This window comes from Pristiophorus japonicus, chromosome 20 (genome assembly GCF_044704955.1).
Source record: "Pristiophorus japonicus isolate sPriJap1 chromosome 20, sPriJap1.hap1, whole genome shotgun sequence".
NCBI classification, from domain to species: domain Eukaryota; kingdom Metazoa; phylum Chordata; class Chondrichthyes; family Pristiophoridae; genus Pristiophorus; species Pristiophorus japonicus.
The window spans coordinates 2822746-2846503 of NC_091996.1; the positions used below are offsets into that span (position 1 = coordinate 2822746).

The following is a 23758-nucleotide window of genomic DNA, read 5'->3' on the forward strand; positions in this document are numbered from 1 at the left end:
TAGGGTCATGGCTGGTGCAGATCCTAACTTGTTGAGCAGTGACGCGAGTTCCTTCACTCTCAAAAGCATCCATTACCAACAGTAGATCTGCAGGTTGAGGCGTCTCCACCTCAGGTGTGGGCATCGGCACAATTCTCAGTGCCAGGTCTATGACGAATAACAATCATAAGCAGACAATGTCAACGCTCACCTCTGGATACAGGACGATGCATTGATATTAATACCTTTGTTTTCCGCAAACAATGAAATGAGTGGCTTGTGATCTGTTCTGAATTCAAAACGAAGACCAAACAGGTACTAATGCATCTTTTTGACCCCATACACACAGGCCAAAGCTTCTTTTTCTACCATGCTGTAAGCTCTTTCCACCTTTGACAAACTTCTCAAAGCATGGTTGAATCTTACCCGACTCATTTGCTTGTTGGAGTACACAGCCAACCCCGTCGGATGAAGTACCACAGACCAATGCAAGACGCTTACACAGACCATAATGAACAAGCGACTTGTTTGAACAGAGCAGATTCTTAGCTTTCTCAAAGGCTCTATCTTGAGACACACCCCAGACCCAGTTGTCGTCTTTTCTGAGTAGCACGTGCAGTGGCTCTAACAAAGTGCTCAATCTGGGTAAGAAATTACCAAAGTAGTTGAGTAGCCCAAGGAATGAACGCAGCTCCGTCACATTCTGAGGCCTGCATTTTTGATGGCCTTGTTTCTGAATCAGTAGGCATGATGCCATCATCTTCCTCCCCAGGAATTCAACTTCAGGTGCCATGAAGACACACTTCGAACGTTTCAGCCTGAATCCCACTTTGTCCAGACAATGTAGGACTTCAAGATTGTTCAGATGTTCAGCAGTGTCGCGACCTGTGACCAGAATGTCATTTTGAAACACGACAGTTCTAGGAACGGACTTCAGTAGACTCTCCATGTTCCTCTGAAATATGGCTGCAGTCAAACGACACCTATAGACAAACAGTCCTTTATGGGTGTTGATGCAGGTGAGCTTCTTCGAAGTGTCGGCATGCTCCTATGTCATATAGGCCGACGTCAGATCCAGTTTAGCGAACGACTTTCCACCAGCTATGGCGAACAGGTCATCAGCCTTCGGTAATGGGTACTGATCCTGTTTCAAAAATTGGTTAATCGTAACCTTGTAGTCTATACAAATCCTGACAGCCATCACTCTTCAACACAGGAACAATAGGACTGGCCCGCTCGTTAAACTCGACCGGTGATATGACCCCTTCATGTTGGAGTCTGTCAAGCTCAATTTCAACCTTCTCCCTCATCATGTAGGGAACAGACTGAGCTTTATGATAGACAGGCCTTGCATCAGAATCCAGGTGAATCTGCACCTTGGCTCCAGTAAAATTACCAATGCCCGGTTCAAACAAAGGAAGAAACTTCTTCAACACTTGAGCACACGAAGTGTCATCCACCGATGACAATGCTTTGATATCATTCCAATTCCACTTGATTTTCTCGAGCCAATTCCTGCCGAACAGCATTGGACCGTTACCCGGGACAATGCATAACGATAGATCATGAACCACACCATCATATGACACCTTGACTACTGCATTGCCAATCACCGGTATGAGTTCTTTAGTGTAAGTACGCAACTTGACATTAACTGGACTCAGCTTAGGCTGCACAGCCTCAGTGTCCCACAGCTTGTCGAATGTCCTCTGGCTCATTATCGACTGTCTCGCACCCGTGTCCAGCTCCATTGATACAGGCACGCCATTCAGCTTCACATTAACGATTATCGGCTGGCTCTTTGCCAATAATGAATACAGACCATACACTTCCTCGGGTTGTGTATCCGGGCCAGCACTGGACTGGTCATCATCAGCAATGTGATGAGCAGCAGCACACTTGCTCAGTTGTGGGTACATTCTCTGAAGATGCCCCACTTTCGAACAACCATTACAGGAGTACTGTTTAAACCGACACTGATGAGGCCGATGATTGTCCCCACAACGCTAACAGGGTGAAATCGGATTGGTACCAGTTGGCGAACTTTGAGCAGCTACAGGTTTCACATAAGCAGTCGAATGGGCCCCGTCATAAGCAGCTCTGCCAGACAATGACACAATCTTGTTTACAGTACTTGCCGTGGAGTTCCAACTCTTCGATGATATCTGCCTCAAATTATCGTCAGTCATCATGCAGGCCTGGGCAGTCGCGATGGCCTTGCTCAAATCCAGCTTCTCTTCGGCCAATAACTTCCGGAGAATCACATCATGGTTGATGCCTATCACGAAGAAATCTCGCAGCATGTCTTCCAACACGTTCCCCAACTTACACGGCTCAGCAAGACATCGCAGGTCGGCGACAAATCCCGACACATCCTGGCCCTCAGCACGAACATGCGTGTAGAAGCGATAGCGTGAGATGATGATCCCCTCTTTTGGCTTAAGATGGTCACACACCAAAGCACACAAATCCTCGTACTCTTTGTCCGTTGGACGGAAAGGCGAGAGAAGGTTCTTCATGAGACCACAAACGGTGAGGGAAACCGCCCTGCGCTGAACTGCGTCAGCCTCTCCCTCCATTTTGTTGGCCACAAAATACTGATCCAGGCGGTCGATAAAATCTGCCCGATCCTCGCCCTCCACGAATCTCCAGAATTCCAATAGTGCCCATTGTACATGTGAAGGTTCTTAAGTTATCTCGTCGCCAAATGTAATGAATGTAATGACCCAAGAGTCTTGATACTGTAAACTGCCTCAGGTGTAAACCTGATCCAACTTTATTCACGCCAAAAGTAACCCGCGTGACCTGGTACCTGCGCTTATATACCAGTGACCGAGCACGCGCGTACAGCCCGATGACCTCCAACAGTGGCGCCCCCTGGTGTCTGGTGACCCCAAGCATAAATACATAACATGTACCTGCCCTGGGAGTGTTTGATGGGACAGAGTAAAGTAGAGGGAGCTTTACTCTGTATGAGGATCACCGCAGGACCAATCGACCCAGAAGCTGCTATTCCAATGTGTCCATCACTGCTTTTTCATCAGACATCAGGTGGCGTACTCGGTCCGTGATGGAATCCAGCCCGAAGTTTTGATGCTGCAGTTTTTCTGACCCCTTCCAGTGTTTTCCCCTCCTCCCCTGACTGCAGTGACTCTCACATTGGGGTAACGGTTTCACGGGCACTAGGCATTCTTCAGGATGTTGTCCCAGGAGTCGTTCTTCATTTTTGAGGGTTGCATGGGACTGGCTGTCGGCCGGGCTGTTGGACTGTGGGGGCACCGTAGGCGAGCCGATCATGACCTAACCCGTCTTCCAGTGAAGGTCACCTCAGTGGCTGCGTGGAATTTCCCCCCCACCCCCTCTGGAGCTTAAAGGCACGGTGGCCAATGTAGCCCCACCTGTCAACCTATGGCCTCTCAAGCCTACTCCGCCATTCAATAAGATCATGGCTGATCATCGACCCCAACTCCACTTTCCCGCCCGACCTCCATATCCCTTGATTCCCCTTGTGTCCAAAAATCTATCGATCTCAGCCTTAAATATATTCAGAGTCTCTGCATCCACAGCCCTCTGGGGCAGAGAATTCTAAGGATTCACAGCCCTCTCAGTGAAGAAATTCCTTGTCATCTCGGTCTGTTTTGATCTTCTTACCTAAGGAAGGATATACTTGTCATGGAGGGAGTGCAGCGAAGGTTCACCAGACTGATTCCTGGGATGGCAGGACTGTCATATGAGGAGAGATTGGGTCAACTAGGCCGGTATTCACTGGAGTTTAGAAGAATGAGAGGGGATCTCATTGAAACATATAAAATTCTGACTGGGTTGGACAGACTGGATGCGGGGAGGATGTTTCCCCGGGGCTGGGAAGTCTAGAACAAGGGGTCACAGTCTCAGGATACGGGGTAGGAAATTTAGGATTGAGATGAGGAGAAATTGTTTCACTCAGAGGGTGGTGAACCTGTGGAATTCTCTACCACAGAAGGCTGTGGAGGCCAATTCACTGAATATATTTAAGAGGGAGATAGATAGATTTCTAGAAACAAAAGACATCAAGGGGTATGGGGAAAAGACCGTAACACAAGCAAGTCCCTGACGAGGCCGTAGACCGAGGGCCCACAACTGGTCAACAGGGTAGCTCTGCGCTTATCTGCCAGCGTGGCCAGATCATCGCCTACCAGGTCGTTTGCTACGAAGTATTGGTCGAGCCGCTTCGTAAAGGCTTCCCAATCTTCACCCTCTGAGAACTTTTCTAATGCACCAACGTTAGTCATTTTTGCGTGAAAGTTTGTAATCTCGTCGCCAGTTGTTATGTCTTTAATGCTCTTATGAATGACTCCACGAGGTCTAGTATTGCACTTGAGCTGTTGTGACCTTAGTCCCATTTATTGTAACTCCAGAGTGAGGCACAAGCATGGTGGGCAGCCTTTTATACTGGGCCCTGCACACCTGTACAGGTGACCCTCAGGTCTCCCACCACAGTGCTCTCTGGTGGCACACCTTATGTGACTATACAGTTAGTATATATGGTCTACATACATGACATCAGCCATGATCATTTTGAATGGCAGTGCAGACTCGAAGGACCGAATGGCCTACTACTGCTCCTATTTTCTATGTTTCTATGTTAAATGGCCTTCCCCTTACCCTGAGACTGTGACTGTGACTTCTGGTTATTGACACTGCAGCCAGTGGGATCCAACCTCTCAGCATCTACCCTGTCAATCCTCTTCAGAATCTTGTATGTTTCAATGCGATCATCTCTCATTCTTCTAAACTCCAGAGATGATAGGCCTATTCTACACAATCGCTCATCATAAGACAACCCTCTCATCGCAGGAATCAATTTTGTGAACCTTTGTTGCACTGCCCCCAAGGTAAGTTTATCCTTCCTTAGGGAGTGAAGGGTTATGGGGAGCAGGCAGGAAAGCGGAGTTGAGTCCATGATCAGATCAGTCACGATCTTATTGAATGGCGGAGCAGGCTCGAGGGGCCAATGGCCTGCTCCTGCTCCTGTTCCTATTTCTTATGTTCTTATAAGGAGACCAAAACTGTGCACAGTGCTTCAGGTGTGGTCTCACCAAGGCCCTGTACAGTTGTAGCAGGACTTCCTTACTCTTATACTCCAACCCCCTTGCAATAAAGGACAACATGCCATTTGCCTTCTTTATTGCTTGCTGTACCTGTATGCTCGCTTTGTGTTTCTTGCGCAAGGACACCCAAATCTCTCTGAACATTTAAAAGCAACTCTGCTGCCAAGGTTCTGCCTGGGAAAATGTGTGAATTAAACCACGGCACTTACTCTCTTTCTTCCTGAGCTTGAACTTAACCTCGTCATTGATAAATGTAGCGACGGTGAAATCACAGATGCGGAATGAGAGATCCTCCATCAATAGGATGTTACTCGGCTTCAGGTTTCTGGGAAGGGAACAGATTCAATAAATTGTACCATCGCTGGCAAATCTGCATATTATTATTCTTCCAAGCTACGCGCAGGCTATTTTTAAAAATCTTTCTCCACACGCGAGTCTATAGCGTGTCAGAAAGGCATTAAATGGTGGCGTGCAGAACACTGCCCCTTAAACACTCCCCATCGTCCAAAGTGGAGCGATGCAGAACGGGGCGGATTTTGCTGTAAATGTCACGGTGAAGCGAACACAGCTTGCCGTAACTGATGCGCAAATCGTCACCACCCTGTGACGTCCCAAAGCGCTTTACAGCCAATGAAGTACTTTTGGGGTGTAGCCACTGTTGTAATGTGGGAAACGCAGCAGCCAATTTGCACTCAGCAAGCTCCCACACACAGCAATGTGATAATGACCAGATCATCTGTTTTTTAAAAATGTTGATTGAGGGATAAATATTTTCCAGGACACTGGGGAGAACTCCCCTGCTCTTCTTTCAAATAGTGCCATGGGATCTTTTACGTCCACCTGAGAGAGTAGACAGGACCTCGGTTTAACGTCTCATCCAAAAAACTCATCCAGCACAATGTGCCAAACTAGCTTAATGTGAGCAGTGAGGAAAATCTCCAAAGTGGAGTTATGCAGAATGGGCCGGATTTTGCTGTAAATGTCGCGGTGAGACTAACACAGCTTGCCGTAACTTATGCGCAAATGGGACAGCCGCTTCCTTATCTCCTTATGTGGCTCGGGATCAAATTTTTTTTTATGACGGTTCTGTGAAGTACCCTTGGGACGCTTTACTATGTTAAGGTGTCAGCCGTGGCTCAATGGGCAGCACCCTCGCCTCGGAGTCAGAAGGTTGTGGGTTTGAGTCCCACTCCAGGGACTTCAGCACATAAATCTAGGTTGATACTCCAGTGCAGTACTCAAGGAGCACTGCACTGCTGGAGGGACAGTACTGAGGGAGCGCTGCACTATCAGGGGTGCTGTCTTTCAGATGAGATGTTAAAACGAGTCCTAGTCTGCTCTCTCGGGTGGATGTAAAAGATCCTGTGGTACTATTTCGAAGAGCAGGGGAGTTCACACTGGTGTCCTGGGGCCCAAGAAAAGATTATCTGGTCATTATCACATTGCTGTTTGTGGGAGCTTGCTGTGCTCAAGTTGTCTACCGTGTTTCCTACATAAGAACAGTGACTACACTCCAAAAGTACTTCATTGGCTGTAAAGCGCTTTTCGATGTCCGGTGGTCGTGTAAGTTGCTATATAAATCCAAGTCTTTCCTTCTTTTTCTTTAACTCATAGATATGCACTAAACGCTCCAGAAAAGGTTAGGACTTGTCCACTCCAATCTAAGGACCCTTTTAACAGTGTGATAAGTCTTAATTGTAGTGGTATGGCCACGATGTTCCAGGGCCCGCGCTCCAGCTCTTATACTCCCGACCTGCGGTGGCGTCCTCTCGCAGGTCACAGCGTGAGCCGCTCCAAGTGTGCGACGGCCGCAAGGAGGGTAAATTGGGTCACGTCATCAAAACCCAGGTCGCTGTTTGGAAAGTGGGTAGCAACATCGGCGGGACCCAGGTACAGCAGAGAAGTGGCAAGGTCGGGGCAGATGAGCGGCGAGAGATCGTGGCAGAGGAGTGGCGAGAGATCATGGCGGAGATGCGGCAAATGGGGGTACAGGGTCCAGAAGAGCTGAGGGTCCGGGGCAGCACGGGCCAGCCCACATTGCAATACGTCCATGCAGCAAAGCAGGTCTCCAGTTGTCCTGGTAAACCCTTGCCACTGGATAAAGGCCTAGCTCCGTCAAGCCCGTGTGGTGGCTGATGTACAACGGTCACCACACATTAAAAAAATCCACGCACAGGCATTTTCCACCCCTGGAGTTCAGGACTGGAATATCGGATACTTCATTGAAACATCTGTGAACTCATCCATTTTGGATGGAAGCAAGTCATTCTCATTCGAGGGACCGCCTATGATGATGATAACATCTTAATTACTGCCAAACAACCTCTCTGGCACTGAAAATTAACTTTTACAAGGGTGGAGTCTAATTCCTTCAGATATTAATTATTGTCGGAAATTTTTCAATGAATGTTAGTAATTTTCTTTTCTTTTTTGTCTCTTTTATCTCTCTCTCTCTTTATCCCATCTTTCTTTCCCTCTCTTTATTTCGCTTTGTCCTCGATCTGGTATTGAATTAATTGTTCTCACTGACATTTCCTGGTTCAGACTCTATGCTGATCATTAATGATTCTTCAATCTGATTGGTTAAGGAGACAGCCAGTTTACTGCGCTGTTCACACAGGTCCCTAATGCCCTCTGGAGGGCGTTGCGCTGTTGGATAGCTGGCCGACAGCAATTTGTCATGCAAAACCAATGGAGAGTCCGTGGGACAACGCAGGTCTAATTCATGACAGGCGCCATTCATTCACCGCTCACAACAAAATCCAGCTCGTTCATATTCATCATCATCACAGCTTTACTCTGACCTGTGATATTCTGTGCTGTACCTGCCCTGGGAGTGTTTGATGGGACAGTGTAGAGGGAGCTTTACTCTGTATCTAACCCCCTGTACCTGCCCTGGGAGTGTTTGATGGGACAGTGTAGAGGGAGCTTTACTCTGTATCTAACCCCCTGTACCTGCCCTGGGAGTGTTTGATGGGACAGTGTAGAGGGAGCTTTACTCTGTATCTAACCCTGTGCTGTACCTGCCCTGGGAGTGTTTGATGGGACAGTGTAGAGGGAGCTTTACTCTGTATCTAACCCCCTGTACCTGCCCTGGGAGTGTGTGATGGGACAGTGTAGAGGGAGCTTTACTCTGTATCTAACCCCGTGCTGTACCTGCCCTGGGAGTGTTTGATGGGACAGTGTAGAGGGAGCTTTACTCTGTATCTAACCCGCTGTACCTGCCCTGGGAGTGTTTGATGGGACAGTGTAGAGGGAGCTTTACTCTGTATCTAACCCCCTGTACCTGCCCTGGGAGTATTTGATGGGACAATGTAGAGGGAGTTTTACTCTGTATCTAACCCCCTGTACCTGCCCTGGGAGTGTTTGATGGGACAGTGTAGAGGGAGCTTTACTCTGTATCTAAACCCCTGTACCTGCCCTGGGAGTGTTTGATGGGACAGTGTAGAGGGAGCTTTACTCTGTATCTAACCCATGCTGTACCTGCCCTGGGAGTGTTTGATGGGACAGTGTAGAGGGAGCTTTACTCTGTATCTAAACCCCTGTACCTGCCCTGGGAGTGTTTGATGGGACAGTGTAGAGGGAGCTTTACACTGTATCTAACCCCCTGTACCTGCCCTGGGAGTGTTTGATGGTGCAAAGTGAAAGCATTAGCTGCCGTTGGCTTAATGAAGAGAGAACATGATGTCAGGTACTAACCCGTGGATCACATTTTTGGAGTGGATATAGACAAGGACATCTATCATCTGTCCCAGGAAATTCTTGATCACCTGAGGGAAGAAATGCATGCGGCATAAATGGAGCTGAACACAACAGTTTGCAAGAAAGAGAGATTACCCGAGATTCCGGACAGCTCATTGAGTAAATGGCCTGCTCCTAGTGGTCGTCTGGTCCAGGAGGGTCACAGATTGCTCTTTGGCCTATGCTGAGCTGGCTGATTCGAGCTGAGGGCGGGGGCGGGAGGTGGGCCACTGGGAGCGCTATGGTTGGCCCGAGCACCTCTGGGTTGGGGAAGGAAGGCAGTGCTCCCAGTACCGATCACCGTCCAGCGGCCTGCAGCGCGGGTGGATGGGGACAGGATCCGGTTTGGTTGTGATGCCCCATCGCCCTGGTTCAATATCCAGCTAACGCTGACTGCCTGGGCTCACACCTGAGGTGTAGCCACTTGTGTGGGGTACTGGAGATTGCCGACGCCTACATGTACGAGGGTGTTCCGGCTGTTCGCCTGTGGAAGCCCTCGCCAATGTCCACACACGTGCGTTTTCGAGCAGGGGGTCAGTGGATGATGAGTGGGTGAGGGATCGCTGGCCAAACCTTGCATTCGCCCCAGCCCAGGAACTCCAAGGCTCATTGTATATCCGCCCTCACCCTGACCTTAGCCCTCTTCTTTACTGTGCCCCCATCCCACAGGAGCAGAGATCCTCTAACATGGCAGAGGCCCTCAACTGAACGTTGACCCTCTACCAGCTTTCCGGCACATTCATAAGAATTCATTAGGAGCAGAAGCAGGCCATTCGGCCCCTCGAGCTTGTTCCACCATTTATTGAGTCTATGGCTGATCTTCTACCTCAACTCCACTTTCCTGCACTGTCCTCATATCCCTTGATTCCCTTAATATCAAAAAATCTGTCATTCTCTGTCTTGAATATGCTCAAAGACTGAGCCTCCACAGCCCATGGGGTAGAGAATTCCAGAGATTCACCACCCTCTGAGTGAAGATGTTTTTCCTCAGCTCAGCCCTAAATGGCCGACCCCTTATTCTGAGACTGTGACCCCTGGTTCTAGACTCTCCAGTCAGAGGAAACATCCTTCCTGCATCTACCCTGTCAAGCCCTGTAAGAATTTTGTATGTTTCAATGAGATCACCTCTCATTCTTCTAAACTCTAGAGAATATAGATCTAGTCTACTCAATCTCTCCTCATAGGACAATCCCCCCATCCCAGGAATCAGTCTGGTGAACCTTCGTTGCACTCCCTCTATGGCAAGTATATCCTTCCTTAGGTCAGGAGACCCGAACTGTACACAGTACTCCAGGTGTGGTCTCACCAGGGCCCTTTCTAATTGCAGTAAGACATCTTTACTCTTTGCTCAAATCCTCTTGTAATAAAAGTAAACAAACTGTTATGTCTGTAATAGAAACATAGAGACATAGAAAATAGGTGCAGGAGTAGGCCATTCGGCCCTTCGAGCCTGCACCGCCATTCAATGAGTTCATGGCTGAACATGCAACTTCAGTACCCCATTCCTGCTTTCTCGCCATACCCCTTGATCCCCCTAGTAGTAAGGACTACATCTAACTCCTTTTTGAATATATTTAGTGAATTGGCCTCAACTACTTTCAGTGGTAGAGAATTCCACAGGTTCACCACTCTCTGGGTGAAGAAGTTTCTCCTCATCTCGGTCCTAAATGGCTTACCCCTTATCCTTAGACTGTGTCCCCTGGTTCTGGACTTCCCCAACATTGGGAACATTCTTCCTGCATCTAACCTGTTTAAACCCGTCAGAATTTTAAACGTTTCTATGAGGTCCCCTCTCATTCTTCTGAACTCCAGTGAATACAAGCCCAGTTGATCCAGTCTTTCTTGATAGGTCAGTCCCACCATCCCAGGAATCAGTCTGGTGAACCTTCGCTACACTCCCTCAATAGCAAGAATGTCCTTCCTCAGGTTAGGAGACCAAAACTGTACACAATACTCCAGGTGTGGCCTCACCAAGGCCCTGTACAACTGTAGCAACACCTCCCTGCCCCTGTACTCAAATCCCCTCGCTATGAAGGCCAACATGCCATTTGCTTTCTTAACCACCTGCTGTACCTGCATGCCAACCTTCAATGACTGAAGTACCATGACACCCAGGTCTCGTTGCACCTCCCCTTTTCCTAATCTGTCACCATTCAGATAATAGTCTGTCTCTCTGTTTTTACCACCAAAGTGGATAACCTCACATTTATCCACATTATACTTCATCTGCCATGCATTTGCCCACTCACCTAACCTATCCAAGTCACTCTGCAGCCTCATAGCATCCTCCTCGCAGCTCACACTGCACATGAATGACTCCATTCATAACTCCAGAGTGAGGCACAAGTATGATGGGCAGCCTTTTATACTGGGCCCTGCACACCTATGCAGGTGACCCTCAGGTCTCCCACCGCAGTGCCCTCTGGTGGACAGCCTCTGCCACAGGGGCAGGAAACCCCAGTCTCCACCAGTTGCACCCTCTAGTGGTGCCAGCATAGTATATACACAGTGTAAGCCTTATTGATAGTACATCAGGTAACAAGTCTCCATCTTATGCAACTACACAGTGACTACACAGAGAGTATATCTATAGTCTGCATATATAACACAAACCATTCTTAATTGCTTGCTGTACCTGCATGTTAACTTTCAGTGATTTATGTGCAAGGACACCCAGTTCCCTCTGAACATTTTTCAATCTCCCACCATTTACAAAATACCTTGCTTTTCTACTTTTCCTACCAAAGAATCAATTCAAACTCCTAGTTCCTCCTCTTCAAATCTCTCCGTGGCCTCATCCCACCCTTTCCAAGCGACCTTCCTGCCCTACATTCTCCCTGTACTATCACTACTCCCACTTTGACTGTACATGTTCTCCTCCCCCTTTACCCCTGCCCCTGCCCCTCCCCGCCACTCCACTGGTGGCACAGCTTATAAGCTGCCTAAGCCCCACTCTCTGGAACTCTGACCCCCCAAACACCCGCCCCCCCCCCCACCCGTGACCCCAGTCTCTCCACCTTTACAAACCTTCTCAAAACACATCTTAACAATTAATCTTGCCCTCACCTCCCCTGAACCTCACGCCATGGTTAGTGTCTGTCCCTGCCCCACCATCACAAAATGCCTCGGCATGATTTACCACAGTAAAGGCACTATATAAAGCCCCAGCTGGAGTATTGTGTCCAGTTCTGAGCACCGCACTTCAGGAAGAACCTTAAGGCCTTGGAGAGTGTGCAGAGATTTACTAGAATGGTTCCAGAGATGAGGGACTGCAGTTATATGAAGAGACTGGAGACATTGGGATTGTTCTCCTTAGAGCAGAGAAGGTTACGGGGAGATTTGATGCAAGTGTTCAAAATCATGAGGGATTTTGATGTTGTAAATCAGGAGAAACTGTTCCCACTGGCAGGAGGGTCGGTAACCAGAGGACACAGATTTAAGTGTCCTTGGCAAAAACAAAACCTGGGGGCAGACAAAGAGGAATGTTTTTACGCAGCGAGTTGTTGTGATCGGGAGCACGCTGCCTGAAAGGGCGGTGGGAGCAGATTCAATAGTAACTTTCAAAAGGAAATCGGATAAATACTTGAAGGGAGGGAATAGGTGCAGGGCTGTGGGGAAAGAGCCGGGGGGAGTGGGACTAATTGGTTTGCTCTTTCACAGAGCCGGCACAGGCATGGTGGAGATTCTGCGATAAATAAGTTGTTGCATAATCCAATGTGTGGTGCACCTACTCAGTGAGCCACCAGGGGTGCTAGCAAGCCCTTTTGTAGCAGGAACATACAATAACAAAATTTGCGGGCAATACCACATTGGGGGGGTGTTGTTAACACAGAGCAGGACTGCAACAAAGTACAGGAAGACGTTAATAAACTGGCAAAATGGGCGAGTAAATTGCAAATGAATCAATATAGGCAAGTGTGAGGTGGTGCATTTTGGTAGGAAGAATAAGGAGACCACATTTTACTTGGGAAATAAGAGTCTAAATGGTGTGGAGGAGCAGAGGGATCTGGGGATAGATACACAAGTCACTAAAAGTAATGACACTGGTTAAAGTCTTTTTTTTTTAAAAGCAAACCAAAAGGGATAGAATCCAAAAGCAGAGAAGTTATGTTAAACTTGTATCGAACCCCAGTTTACACCACACGGAGCACTGCGCACAGTTCTGGTCTCCATATTATAAAAAGGATATCAAGGCACTGGAGAGGGTGTAAAAGAAATTCACAGGGATGATACCAGAAATGTGAGGTTACAACCTATCAGGAAAGACTGAACATGCTGGGGCTATTTTCTCGAGTAAAGAGGCGACCTGATAGAGGTTTTTTAAAATCATGAAAGGATTCGATAGGGTAGACGTAGAGATGATATTTCCACCTGCGGGGAGAACCAGAACGAGGGGGCAATAAAAATAAGACGGTCATGAATAAATCCAATCGGGAATTCAGGAGAAACTTCTTTATCCAGAGGGTGGTGAGAAAGTGGAACTCGCTGCCACAGGGAGGGGTTGAGGCGAATAGTATCGATGTATTTAAGGGGAAACTAGATAAACACATGAGGGAGAAAGGAATAGAAGGATATGGTGATGGGGTGAGATGAAATGGGGTGGGAGGGGGCTGGTGTGGAGCATAAACCCCGACACGGAGCGGTGGGGCCCAATGGCCTGTTTCTGTGCTGTACATTCGGTATAAATAGAATAAAAGAACAGAAAAAAGAGCAGGTACACTGGGGGGGGTGAAATTCGTCTCGGGCACGCAGCACGCAACGGGCGATAGCGAACCAGCAGGCCACTTTAAACCCTGCCCAAATCAGGCTGCTGATTGGCTGGCGCCTATTGCGTGCTGCCCACCCGAAGCGAATTTCACCCCCGTGAAGTTCTCAAAGATCAGCTGCCAGCTCGGCCGTCTAGTGCTGGGAGGAATGAGCTACACAGCAACGCTGGGTCTTCTTCCTTCTGTCCTTACCATCTCCCGGACTTTCTCGTTGGCCCGCTTGCTGTTCTGGATGACCATTGCCACGTCTCCCACAGCACAGTAGTCCATCACCATGCAAACCGACAGCGCCGACTCCTGTGCAGCCAACAGCAAGAGACAAAGTGAAGGACAATGCATTGGGATTCATCCCTGCTACTTCATGTTAAAGAGAGAACGGGCCTATCTACAGCGCTGCTCACACACTCCGGGCGTCTCAAAGCGCTTTACAGCCAATGAAGTACTTTTGGAGTGTAGTCACTGCTGTAATGTAGGAAACGTGGCAACCAATTTGAGCACAGCAAGCTCCCACAAACAGCAAAGTGATAATGACCAGGTAACCTGTTTTTAGTGATGTTGATTGAGGGATAAATGTTGGCCAGGGAGAACTCCCTGCTCTTCAAGTAGTGCCATGGGACCTTTTACATCCACCCGAGAGGGCAGACCGGGCCTCGGTTTACTATCTCATCCGAAAGATGGCACCACCGACAATGCAGTGCTCCCTCAGTACTGCACCTCCGACAGTGCAGCACACCCTCAGTACTGCACCTCCGACAGTGCAGCACTCCCTCAGTACTGCACCTCCGACAGTGCAGCACTCCCTCACTACTGCACCTCCGACAGTGCAGCACTCCCTCACTACTGCACCTCCGACAGTGCAGCACTTCCTCAGTACTGCACCTCCGACAGTGCAGCGCTCCCTCAGTACTAACCCTCCAACATCGCAGCGCTCACTCAGTACAGCCTGTCCGACAGTGCTGCGCTCCCTCAGTACTGCCCCTCCGACAGTTCAACACTTCCTCAGTACTGCCCCTCCGACAGTGCAGCACTCCCTCAGTACTAACCCTCCAACATCGCAGCGCTCACTCAGTACTACACCTCCGACAGTGCAGCACTCCCTCACTACTGCACCTCCGACAGTGCAGCGCTCCCTCAGTACTACACCTCCGACAGTGCAGCGTTCCCTCAGTACAACCTGTCCGACAGTGCTGCGCTCCCTCAGTACTGCCCCTCCGACAGTTCAACACTCCCTCAGTACTGCCCCTCCGACAGTGCAGCACTCCCTCAGTGCTGCTCCCTGCACTCAAGTATCAGCCTGGATTATGGGCTCAAGTCTCTGGAATGGGGCTCAAACAAGAAATTAGGGATGCGTGCAATAAAGGTACAGCAGTTGTCATGGGCGACTTTAATCTACATATAGATTGGGCTAACCAAACTGGAAGCAATGCGGTGGAGGAGGATTTCGTGGAGTGTATTAGGGATGGTTTTCTAGACCAATATGTCGAGGAACCAACTAGAGGGCTGACCATCCTAGACTGGGTGATGTGTAATGAGAAGGGACTAATTAGCAATCTTGTTGTGCGAGGCCCCTTGGCGAAGAGTGACCATAATATGGTAGAATTCTTTATTAAGATGGAGAGTGACACAGTTAATTCAGAGACTAGGGTCCTGAACTTAAAGAAAGGTAACTTCGACAGTATGAGGCGTGAATTGGCTAGAATAGACTGGCAAAGGATACTTAAAGGGTTGACAGTGGATAGGCAATGGCAAACATTTAAAGATCACATGGATGAACTTCAGCAATTATACATCCCTGTCTGGAGTAAAAATAAAACTGGGAAGGTGGCTCAACCGTGGCCAACAAGGGAAATTAAGGATAGTGTTAAATCCAAGGAAGAGGCATATAAACTGGCCAGAAAAAGCAGCAAACCTGAGGACTGGGAGAATTTTGTAACATAGCAGAGGAGGACAATGGGTTTAATTAGGAGGGGGAAAATAGAGTATGAGAGGAAGCTTCCTGGGAACATAAAAACTGACTGCAAAAGCTTCTATAGATATGTGAAGAGAAAAAGATTAGTGAAGACAAACATAGGTCCCTTGCAGTCAGATTCAGGTGAATTTATAATGGGGAACAAAGAAATGGCGGACCAGTTACACAAATACTTCGGTTCTGTTTTCATGAAGGAAGACACAAATAACCTTCCGGAAATACTAGGGGACCGAGGGTCTAGTGAGAAGGAGGAACTGAAGGATATTCTTATAAGCGGGAAATTATGTTAGGGAAATTGATGGGATTGAAGGCCGATACATCCCCGGGGCCTGATAGTCTGCATCCCAGAGTACTTAAGGAAGTGGCCATAGAAATAGTGGATGCATTGGTGATCATTTTCCAACAGTCTATCGACTCTGGATCAGTTCCTATGGACTGGAGGGTAGCTAATGTAACACCACTGTTTAAAAAAGGAGGGGAGAGAGAAAACGGGTAATTATAGACCGGTTAGCCTGACATCAGTAGTGGGGAAAATGTTTGAATCAATTATTAAAGATGAAATTGCAGCGCATTTGGAAAGGAGTAACAGGATCGGTCCAAGTCAGCATGGATTTATGAAAGGGAAATCATGCTTGACAAATCTTCTGGAATTTTTTGAAGATGTATCGAGTAGAGTGGACAAGGGAGAACCAGTGGATGTAGCATATTTGGATTTTCAAAAGGCTTTTGACAAGGTCCCACACAAGAGATAGGTGTGCAAAATGAAAGCACATGGTATTGGGGGTAATGTACTGACGTGGATAGAGAACTGGTTGGCAGACAGGAAGCAGAGAGTTGGGATAAACGGGTCCTTTTCAGAATGACAGGCAGTGACTAGTGGAGTGCCGCAGGGCTCAGTGCTGGGATCCCAGCTCTTTACAATATACATTAACGATTTAGATGAAGGAATCGAGTGTAATATCTCCAAGTTTGCAGATGACACTAAACTGTGGCGGTGTGAACTGTGAGGACACTAAAAGGCTGCAGGTGACTTGGACAGGTTAGGTAAGTGGGCAAATGCATGGCAGATGCAATATAAATGTGGATAAATGTGAGGTTATCCACTTTGGGGGCAAAAACACGAAGGAAGAATATTATCTGAATGGCGGCACATTAGGAAAGGGGGAGGTGCAACGAGACCTGGGTGTCATGGTTCATCAGTCATTGAAAGTTGGCATACAGGTACAGCAGGCGGTGAAGAAGGCAAATGGTATGTTGGCCTTCATAGCTAGGGGATTTGAGTATAGGAGCAGGGAGGTCTTACTGCAATTGTACAGGGCCTTAGTGAAGCCTCACCTGGAATATTGTGTTTAGTTTTGGTCTCCTAATCTGAGGAAAGACGTTCTTGCTATTGAGGAAGTGCAGCGAAGGTTCACCAGACGGATTCCTGGGATGGCGGGACTGACATATGAGGAGAGACTGGATCAACTGGGCCTTTATACACTGGAGTTTAGAAGGATGAGAGGGAATCTCATAGAAACTTATAAGATTCTGACGGGACTGGACAGGTTAGATGCGGGAAGAATGTTCCCGATGATGGGGAAGTCCAGAACCAGGGTACATAGACTTAGGATAAGGGGTAGGCCATTTAGGACTGAGATGAGGAGAAACTTCTTCACTCAGAGAGTTGTTAACCTGTGGAATTCCCTGCCGTAGAGAGTTGTTGATGCCAGTTCATTGGATATATTCAAGAGGGAGTTAGATATGGCCCTTACGGCTAAAGAGATCAAGGGGTATGGAGAGAAAGCAGGAAAGGGGTACTGAGGGAATGATCAGCCATGATCTTATTGAATGGTGGTGCAGGCTCGAAGGGCTGAATGGCCTACTCCTGCACCTATTTTCTATGTTTCTATGTTTCTATGTTTCACACCTGTTGCCAGACCGGGAGCCAGTGTAGGTCAGTGAGCACAGGGGCAATGGGTGAACGGTCTTGGTTAGAATATGGGCAGCAGGGTTTAGCATGAACTGCGAGTTACGGAGTGTGGAAGGTGGGAGGCCGGCCAGGAGAGCGTTGGAATAGTCGAGCTTGGTGGTAACAACGGCACGATGAGGGTTTCAGCAGCAGGGGAATGAAAGCCTGGGTGGAGACCAGCCTGGTGGGCACACACCGGGGGAACCTGATGATCCCAGTCTGTGTGCCCAGTACCACACTTGGCAGAGCCTTTCGCCGAGGTCGAGAACAAGCGGTTACATTCGAAGCATTCTCAAGCAATTGTACCCCATACCTCCTGATCCCAGGCCACGAAGATCTCCTTATATTTACAGATATTCTCATGCTGCAGGTCCATCAGGACCAAGGCCTGTGAGGAAAGAAGGCAAGAAATCATCAGAGAATGACACATCATCAACGTGAAGCCAGGAAGCTACTCTGAGGGTATATCGAGGACATCCCTTTGACATAAACACAGTCCCCGTCATGACTTATCAACTGAGCACAGTAACACTCCCTCTACACTGTCCCATCAAACACTCCCAGGGCAGGTACAGCACGGGGTTAGATACAGAGTAAAGCTCCCTCTACACTGTCCCATCAAACACTCCCAGGGCAGGTACAGGGGTTAGATACAGAGTAAAGCTCCCTCTACACTGTCCCATCAAACACTCCCAGGGCAGGTACAGGGGGTTAGATACAGAGTAAAGCTCCCTCTACACTGTCCCATCAAACACTCCCAGGGCAGGTACAGGGGTTAGATACAGAGTAAAGCTCCATCTACACTGTCCCATCAAACACTCCCAGGGCAGATAGAGCACGGGGTTAGATACAGAGTAAAGCTCCCTCTACACTGTCCCATCAAACACTCCCAGGCAGGTACAGCACGGGGTTAGATACAGAGTAAAGCTCCCTCTACACTGTCCCATCAAACACTCCCAGGGCAGGTACAGCACGGGTTAAATACAGAGTAAAGCTCCCTCTGTGGTTTCGAAAATGCTGGAGTCCATTATTAAAGAAGCAGTAGCAGGACATTTGGAAAAGTATAATTCAGACAGGCAGGGTCAGCATGGTTTTTTGAAGTGGAAGTCATGTTTGACAAATTTGCTGAAATTCTTTGAGGATGTAACGAACAGGGTGGATAAAGGGAACTAGTGGATGTGGTGTATTTGGACATCCAGAAGGCATTTGTCAAGGTGCCACATAAAATGATACTGCACAAGATAAAAGCGCACGGGGTTGGGGGTAATATATCAGCTTGGATAGAGGATTGGCTAACAAACAGAAAACAGTCGGGATAAATGGTTCATTCTCGTGTTGGCAACGAGTGGGGCTGCCGGCAGGATCAGTCCCGGGACCCCAATTATTTACAATCTATATTAACGACTTGGATGAAGGGACCGAGTGTAATGTAGCCAAGTTTGCTGACAATACAAAGTTGGGAGGAAAAGCAATGTATGAAGAGGACACAAAAAAGCTGCAACAGGACATGAACAGGCTAAGTGAGTGAGCAAAAATTTGGCAGATGGAGTATTATGTTGGAAAGTGTGAGGTTATGCACTTTGGCAGAAAAGAAATCGAGGAGCAAGTTATTATTTAAATGGAGAAAAATTGCAAAGTGCTGCAGTACAGCGGGACCTGGGGTCCTGGTACATGAAACACAAAAGGTTAGTATGCAGGTACAGCAAGTGATCAGGAAGGCCAATGGAATCTTGACCTTTATTGCAAAGGGGATGGAGTATAAAAGCAGGGAAGTCTTGCTACAATTATACAGGGTATTGGTGAGGCCACACCTGGAATACTGAGTACAGTTTTGGTTTGTATGTTTAAGAAAGGATATACTTGCTTTGGAGGCAGTTCAGAGAAGGTTCACTCGGTTGATTCCGGAGATGAGGGGGTTGACTTATGAGGAAAGGTTGAGGAGGTTGGGCCTCTACTCATTGGAATTCAAAAGAATGAGAGAGGGCTTGACAAGGTGGATGCAGAGGGGATGTTTCCACTGATAGGGGAGACTAGAACTAGGGGGCATAATCTTAGAATAAGGGGCCACCATTTAAAACTGAGATGAGGAGGAATTTCTTCGCTGAGAGTTGTAAATCTGTGGAATTCGCTGCCTGAGAGAGCTGTGGAAGCTGGGACATTGAATACATTTAAGACAGAGAAAGATAGTTTCTTAACCAATAAGGGAATAAGGGATTATGGGGAGAGGGCAGGGAAGTGGACCTGAGTCCATGATCGGATCAGCAATGATCGTATTAATAATATGTCCTTACTATACAGTATAAATGCACACAAGGCCCATACTTGAGAGAAGGTCACTCTGTGACCAGTTACCTTTATTTGCCAGCACTGAAGTGAAGAAGGTGGGTGGAGCTTCCCCTTTTATACCTGAAAGTCCAGGTTAGGAGTGTCTCCCACAAGTTCACCACCTAGTGGTCAGTGTTCTCACGGTGTACAACTTAGGTCAGTTTATACATGGGTTACAATGCTGGTTGAATACATGACATCACCTCCCCCCCAAAGTCTTATTGGGATCACAGGTTGAGTCTCTCTGGTGGTTTACGCTCCCTTGTAGAGCGCCTGAGTTGGGGCTCCGGTTGTTGGGCGCTGGCCTGAGTGTCTGCTGTTTGCGGTGCCTCAGGCCTGTCCGGACTGCCCACAGTGACTGGGCTCTCCTCCCTTTGGTTCCGGTGTTCGGTCACCTGTGGTGGAGTGAACTCTACATCGTGTTCTTCCTCTGCTTCTTCTATGGGGTTGCTGAACCTCCTTTTTGTTTGATCCACGTGTTTGCGGCAGATTTGTCCATTGGTAAGTTTAACTACCAGAATCCTATTCCCCTCTTTGGCAATCACAGTGCTTGCGAGCCATTTGGGCCCTGCAGCGTAGTTGAGGACAAAGACAGGATCATTGACATCAATACATCGCGCCCTCGCATTCCTGTCATGGTAGTCACATTGTGACTGGCGCCTGCTCTCAACAATTTCTTTCATGGTGGGGTGTATAAGGGATAACCTGGTTTTGAGCGGCCTTTTCATTAGCAGCTCTGTGGGTGGAACCCCTGTGAGCGAGTGTGGTCGGGATCTATTGGCTAACAGGAGGCGTGATAAGTGGGTTTGTAGGGAACCCCCTTGGATTCTGAGCATCCCGTTTGATTATCTGCACTGCTCGTTCTGCCTGGCCGTTTGAGGCCGGCTTGAACGGTGCCGTTCTGACATGGTTGATACCTTTTCTGGCCATGAAGTCCTTGAATTCAATGCTTGTGAAGCACGGGCCATTGTCGCTGACCAAGACATCCGGTAGACCATGGGCAGCGAACATTGCCCGTAGACTTTTTACCGTGGCAGAGGATGTGCTTGAATTGAGAATGTCACACTCGATCCATTTGGAGTAGGCGTCTACTACAACCAAAAACATTTTTCCCATGAAAGGACCTGCGTAGTCCACATGGATGCATGGCCATGGCTTGGCGGGCCAGGACCAGGGGATAAGGGGGGCTTCCCTGGGTGCGTTGCCCAGCTGAGCACACATGTTGCACCTGCAAACACAAAGTTCCAGGTCTGCATCTATCCCTGGCCACCAAACATGTGACCTGGCAATTGCCTTCATCATGACAATGCCTGGGTGCTCATTGTGGAGTTCTCGGATGAACACCTCTCTGCCCATCTGGGGCATGACGACTTGGTTTCCCCATAGTAGGCAATCGGCCTGAATCGAGAGTTCATCCTTGCACCTGTGAAATGGTTTAAATTCCTCAGGGCATGCCCCGTACGTGGCTGCCCAGTCCCCATTCAGGTCACATTTCTTGACTAAAGACAGTAGCGGGTCTCTATTTGTCCAGACTTTGATCTGACGGGCTGTCATGGGTGAGCCTTCGCTTTCGAAAGCTTCAACAGCCATGACTATCTCAGCAGCATGCTCGGTTGCCCCCTCGGTGGTGGCTTGTGAGAGTATGCTGAGTGCATCGGCGCAGTTTTCAGTGCCCAGTCTGTGCCGAATTGTATAGTCATAGGCGGCTAATGTGAGTGCCCACCTCTGTATGTGGGCCGACGCATTTGCATTTATGACCTTGTTGTCGGCCAAAAGGGACGTTAGGGGTTTGTGATCTGGCTCCAGCTCAAATTTCCTGCCAAACAGGTACTGGTGCATTTTTTTTACTGCATATACACATGCAAGCGCTTCCTTTTCTACCATCCCGTAGCCCCTTTCTGTCTGGGACAGACTTCTGGAGGCATAAGCTACCGGCTGTAACTGACCCTTGGCATTCACATGCTGCAACACACACCCGACCCCATAGGACAACGCATCGCACGTTAACACAAGTTTCTTACATGGGTCATATAGCGTTAACAGATTGTTGGAGCATAACAAATTGCGTGCTCTATCAAAAGCCCTTTCCTGGCTGTCCCCCCAGACCCAATCGCGACCTTTGCGTAGGAGCAGGTGCAGTGGCTCTAACAGCGTGCTCAATTTGGGAAGAAAGTTACCGAAATAGTTCAGGAGCCCCAGGAACGAACGCAGCTCCGTCGTGTTACAGGGTCTGGGTGCTCTCTGGATCGCTTCCGTCTTGGACGCAGTAGGTCTGATTCCGTCTGCTGCTACCCTCATCCCCAGGAATTCTACCTCTGGAGCTAGGAAGATGCACTTCGCCTTTTTCAGTCACAGACCTACCCGGTCCAGTCTGCGTAGCACCTCCTCCAGGTTGTGGAGGTGTTCTTCAGTATCGTAACCCGTAATGAGGATGTCGTCTTGAAAAACCACCGTCCTTGGAATCGACTTGAGGAGGCTTTTCATATTTCGTTGAAAGATCACGGTGGCCGAGCGAATCCCGAACGGACATCTGTTGTACTCAAACAACCCCTTGTGTGTCGTGATGGTGGTCAGCTTCTTCGACTCACTCGCCAGCTCCTGGGTCATGTAAGCTGAGGTCAGGTCCAATTTTGAAAAAAGTTTGCCACCGGATAGCGTTGCAAAGAGGTCCTCCGCTCTTGGTAGCGGGTACTGGTCTTGGAGTGACACCCGATTGATGGTGGCCTTGTAATCACCACATATCCTGACCGACCCATCCGCCTTGAGCACCGGCACAATCGGGCTCACCCAGTCACTGAATTGGACTGGCGAGATGATGCCTTCCCTCAGCAGGCGGTCCAATTCACCTTCTATCTTTTCCCACATCACGTACGGCACCTCTCTGGCCTTGTGGTGTACTGGCCTGGCGTCCGGGTTTATGTGAATCACTACCTTGGTCCCCATGAAAGTGCCAATGCCGGGTTGAAATAGTGGGTCAAATTTGTCCAGGATCTGTGAGCATGATATTTGCTCCACAGAAGAAATTGCATTGACATCGCCCCATTTACAGTTCATGACAGCAAGCCAACTCCTCCCCAGCAGTGCGGGACCATCCCCCGGGACAATCCAGAGTGGCAACCTGTTCTCCGAATCTTTGTGGGTCACGACTACCATGGCGCTGCCTAGCACTGGAATGATCTCCTTTGTATATGTCCATAGCTGTGCGTCAATCGGCAATAATTTTGGCCTCCTGGCCTTGGACGCCCACAACTTGTCGAACTGTTTGATACTCATCAGGGACTGGCTAGCCCCCGTGTCTAGCTCCATTGATACTGGGATGCCATTGAGGAGCACTTTCATCATTATCGGTGGTGTCCTGGTGTATGAACTGTATATGTGCTCCACATGAACTCGCTGAACTTCAGCTTCCAGCAATTTCCCCCAGTGTCCATTTGGCCTCGTAGGGCTTACATCGGGCCCATCCTCCTCGTACATCAACCTGGCTGCAGGCTTCCTGCACATACGCGCCAAGTGACCACTGATGTTGCAGTTTCTGCAGGTATATTGGAAACAAAAGGTCCATTACCAGTCGATCGTCTCTGTCTCTGTAACTGTCCTTAAGCGCACCATTGACAGGTGTTGATGGTCCCATTACTGGCCACATTGTCCCTTGCGATGACATGATTCGCCGTTCAGCTAGCCATTGTCTCTGTTGAATTCCCCCTTTGGGTTCGACTACATGCTCGGGCATGTCCTATTGCCCCTGCCTGCCTGGAGAACTGTGTGTCGCGTTAACAATGTTGACTCCCTGTCCATTTGCTGCATTTAAACCAAGATTTTTTGTCAAACATTATTCTGGTCTCTTCCTCCCCTGAGATAAATGTCTGAGCCATCAAAGCCACCCTTTCCAGGGTCAAATCTTTGGTCTCCTGAAAACCCCAGCGTGCCCGATGCCCTC

General features: G+C 48.6%; 1 protein-coding gene across 1 annotated transcript in view; it reads right to left on the minus strand.

The window, feature by feature from the left end:
* LOC139233107 (serine/threonine kinase-like domain-containing protein STKLD1) overlaps positions 1 to 23758 on the minus strand; it is a 97182-nt gene that overhangs the window by 65559 nt on the left and 7865 nt on the right. Inside the window, exons 4-7 of the mRNA XM_070863642.1 lie at positions 17810 to 17884; positions 13769 to 13873; positions 8769 to 8839; positions 5279 to 5394 (exon numbers count right to left, since the gene is read on the minus strand). Of these exons, the coding sequence (XP_070719743.1) occupies positions 5279 to 5394; positions 8769 to 8839; positions 13769 to 13873; positions 17810 to 17884 (367 nt within the window). The remainder of the gene's footprint in view (positions 1 to 5278; positions 5395 to 8768; positions 8840 to 13768; positions 13874 to 17809; positions 17885 to 23758) is intronic.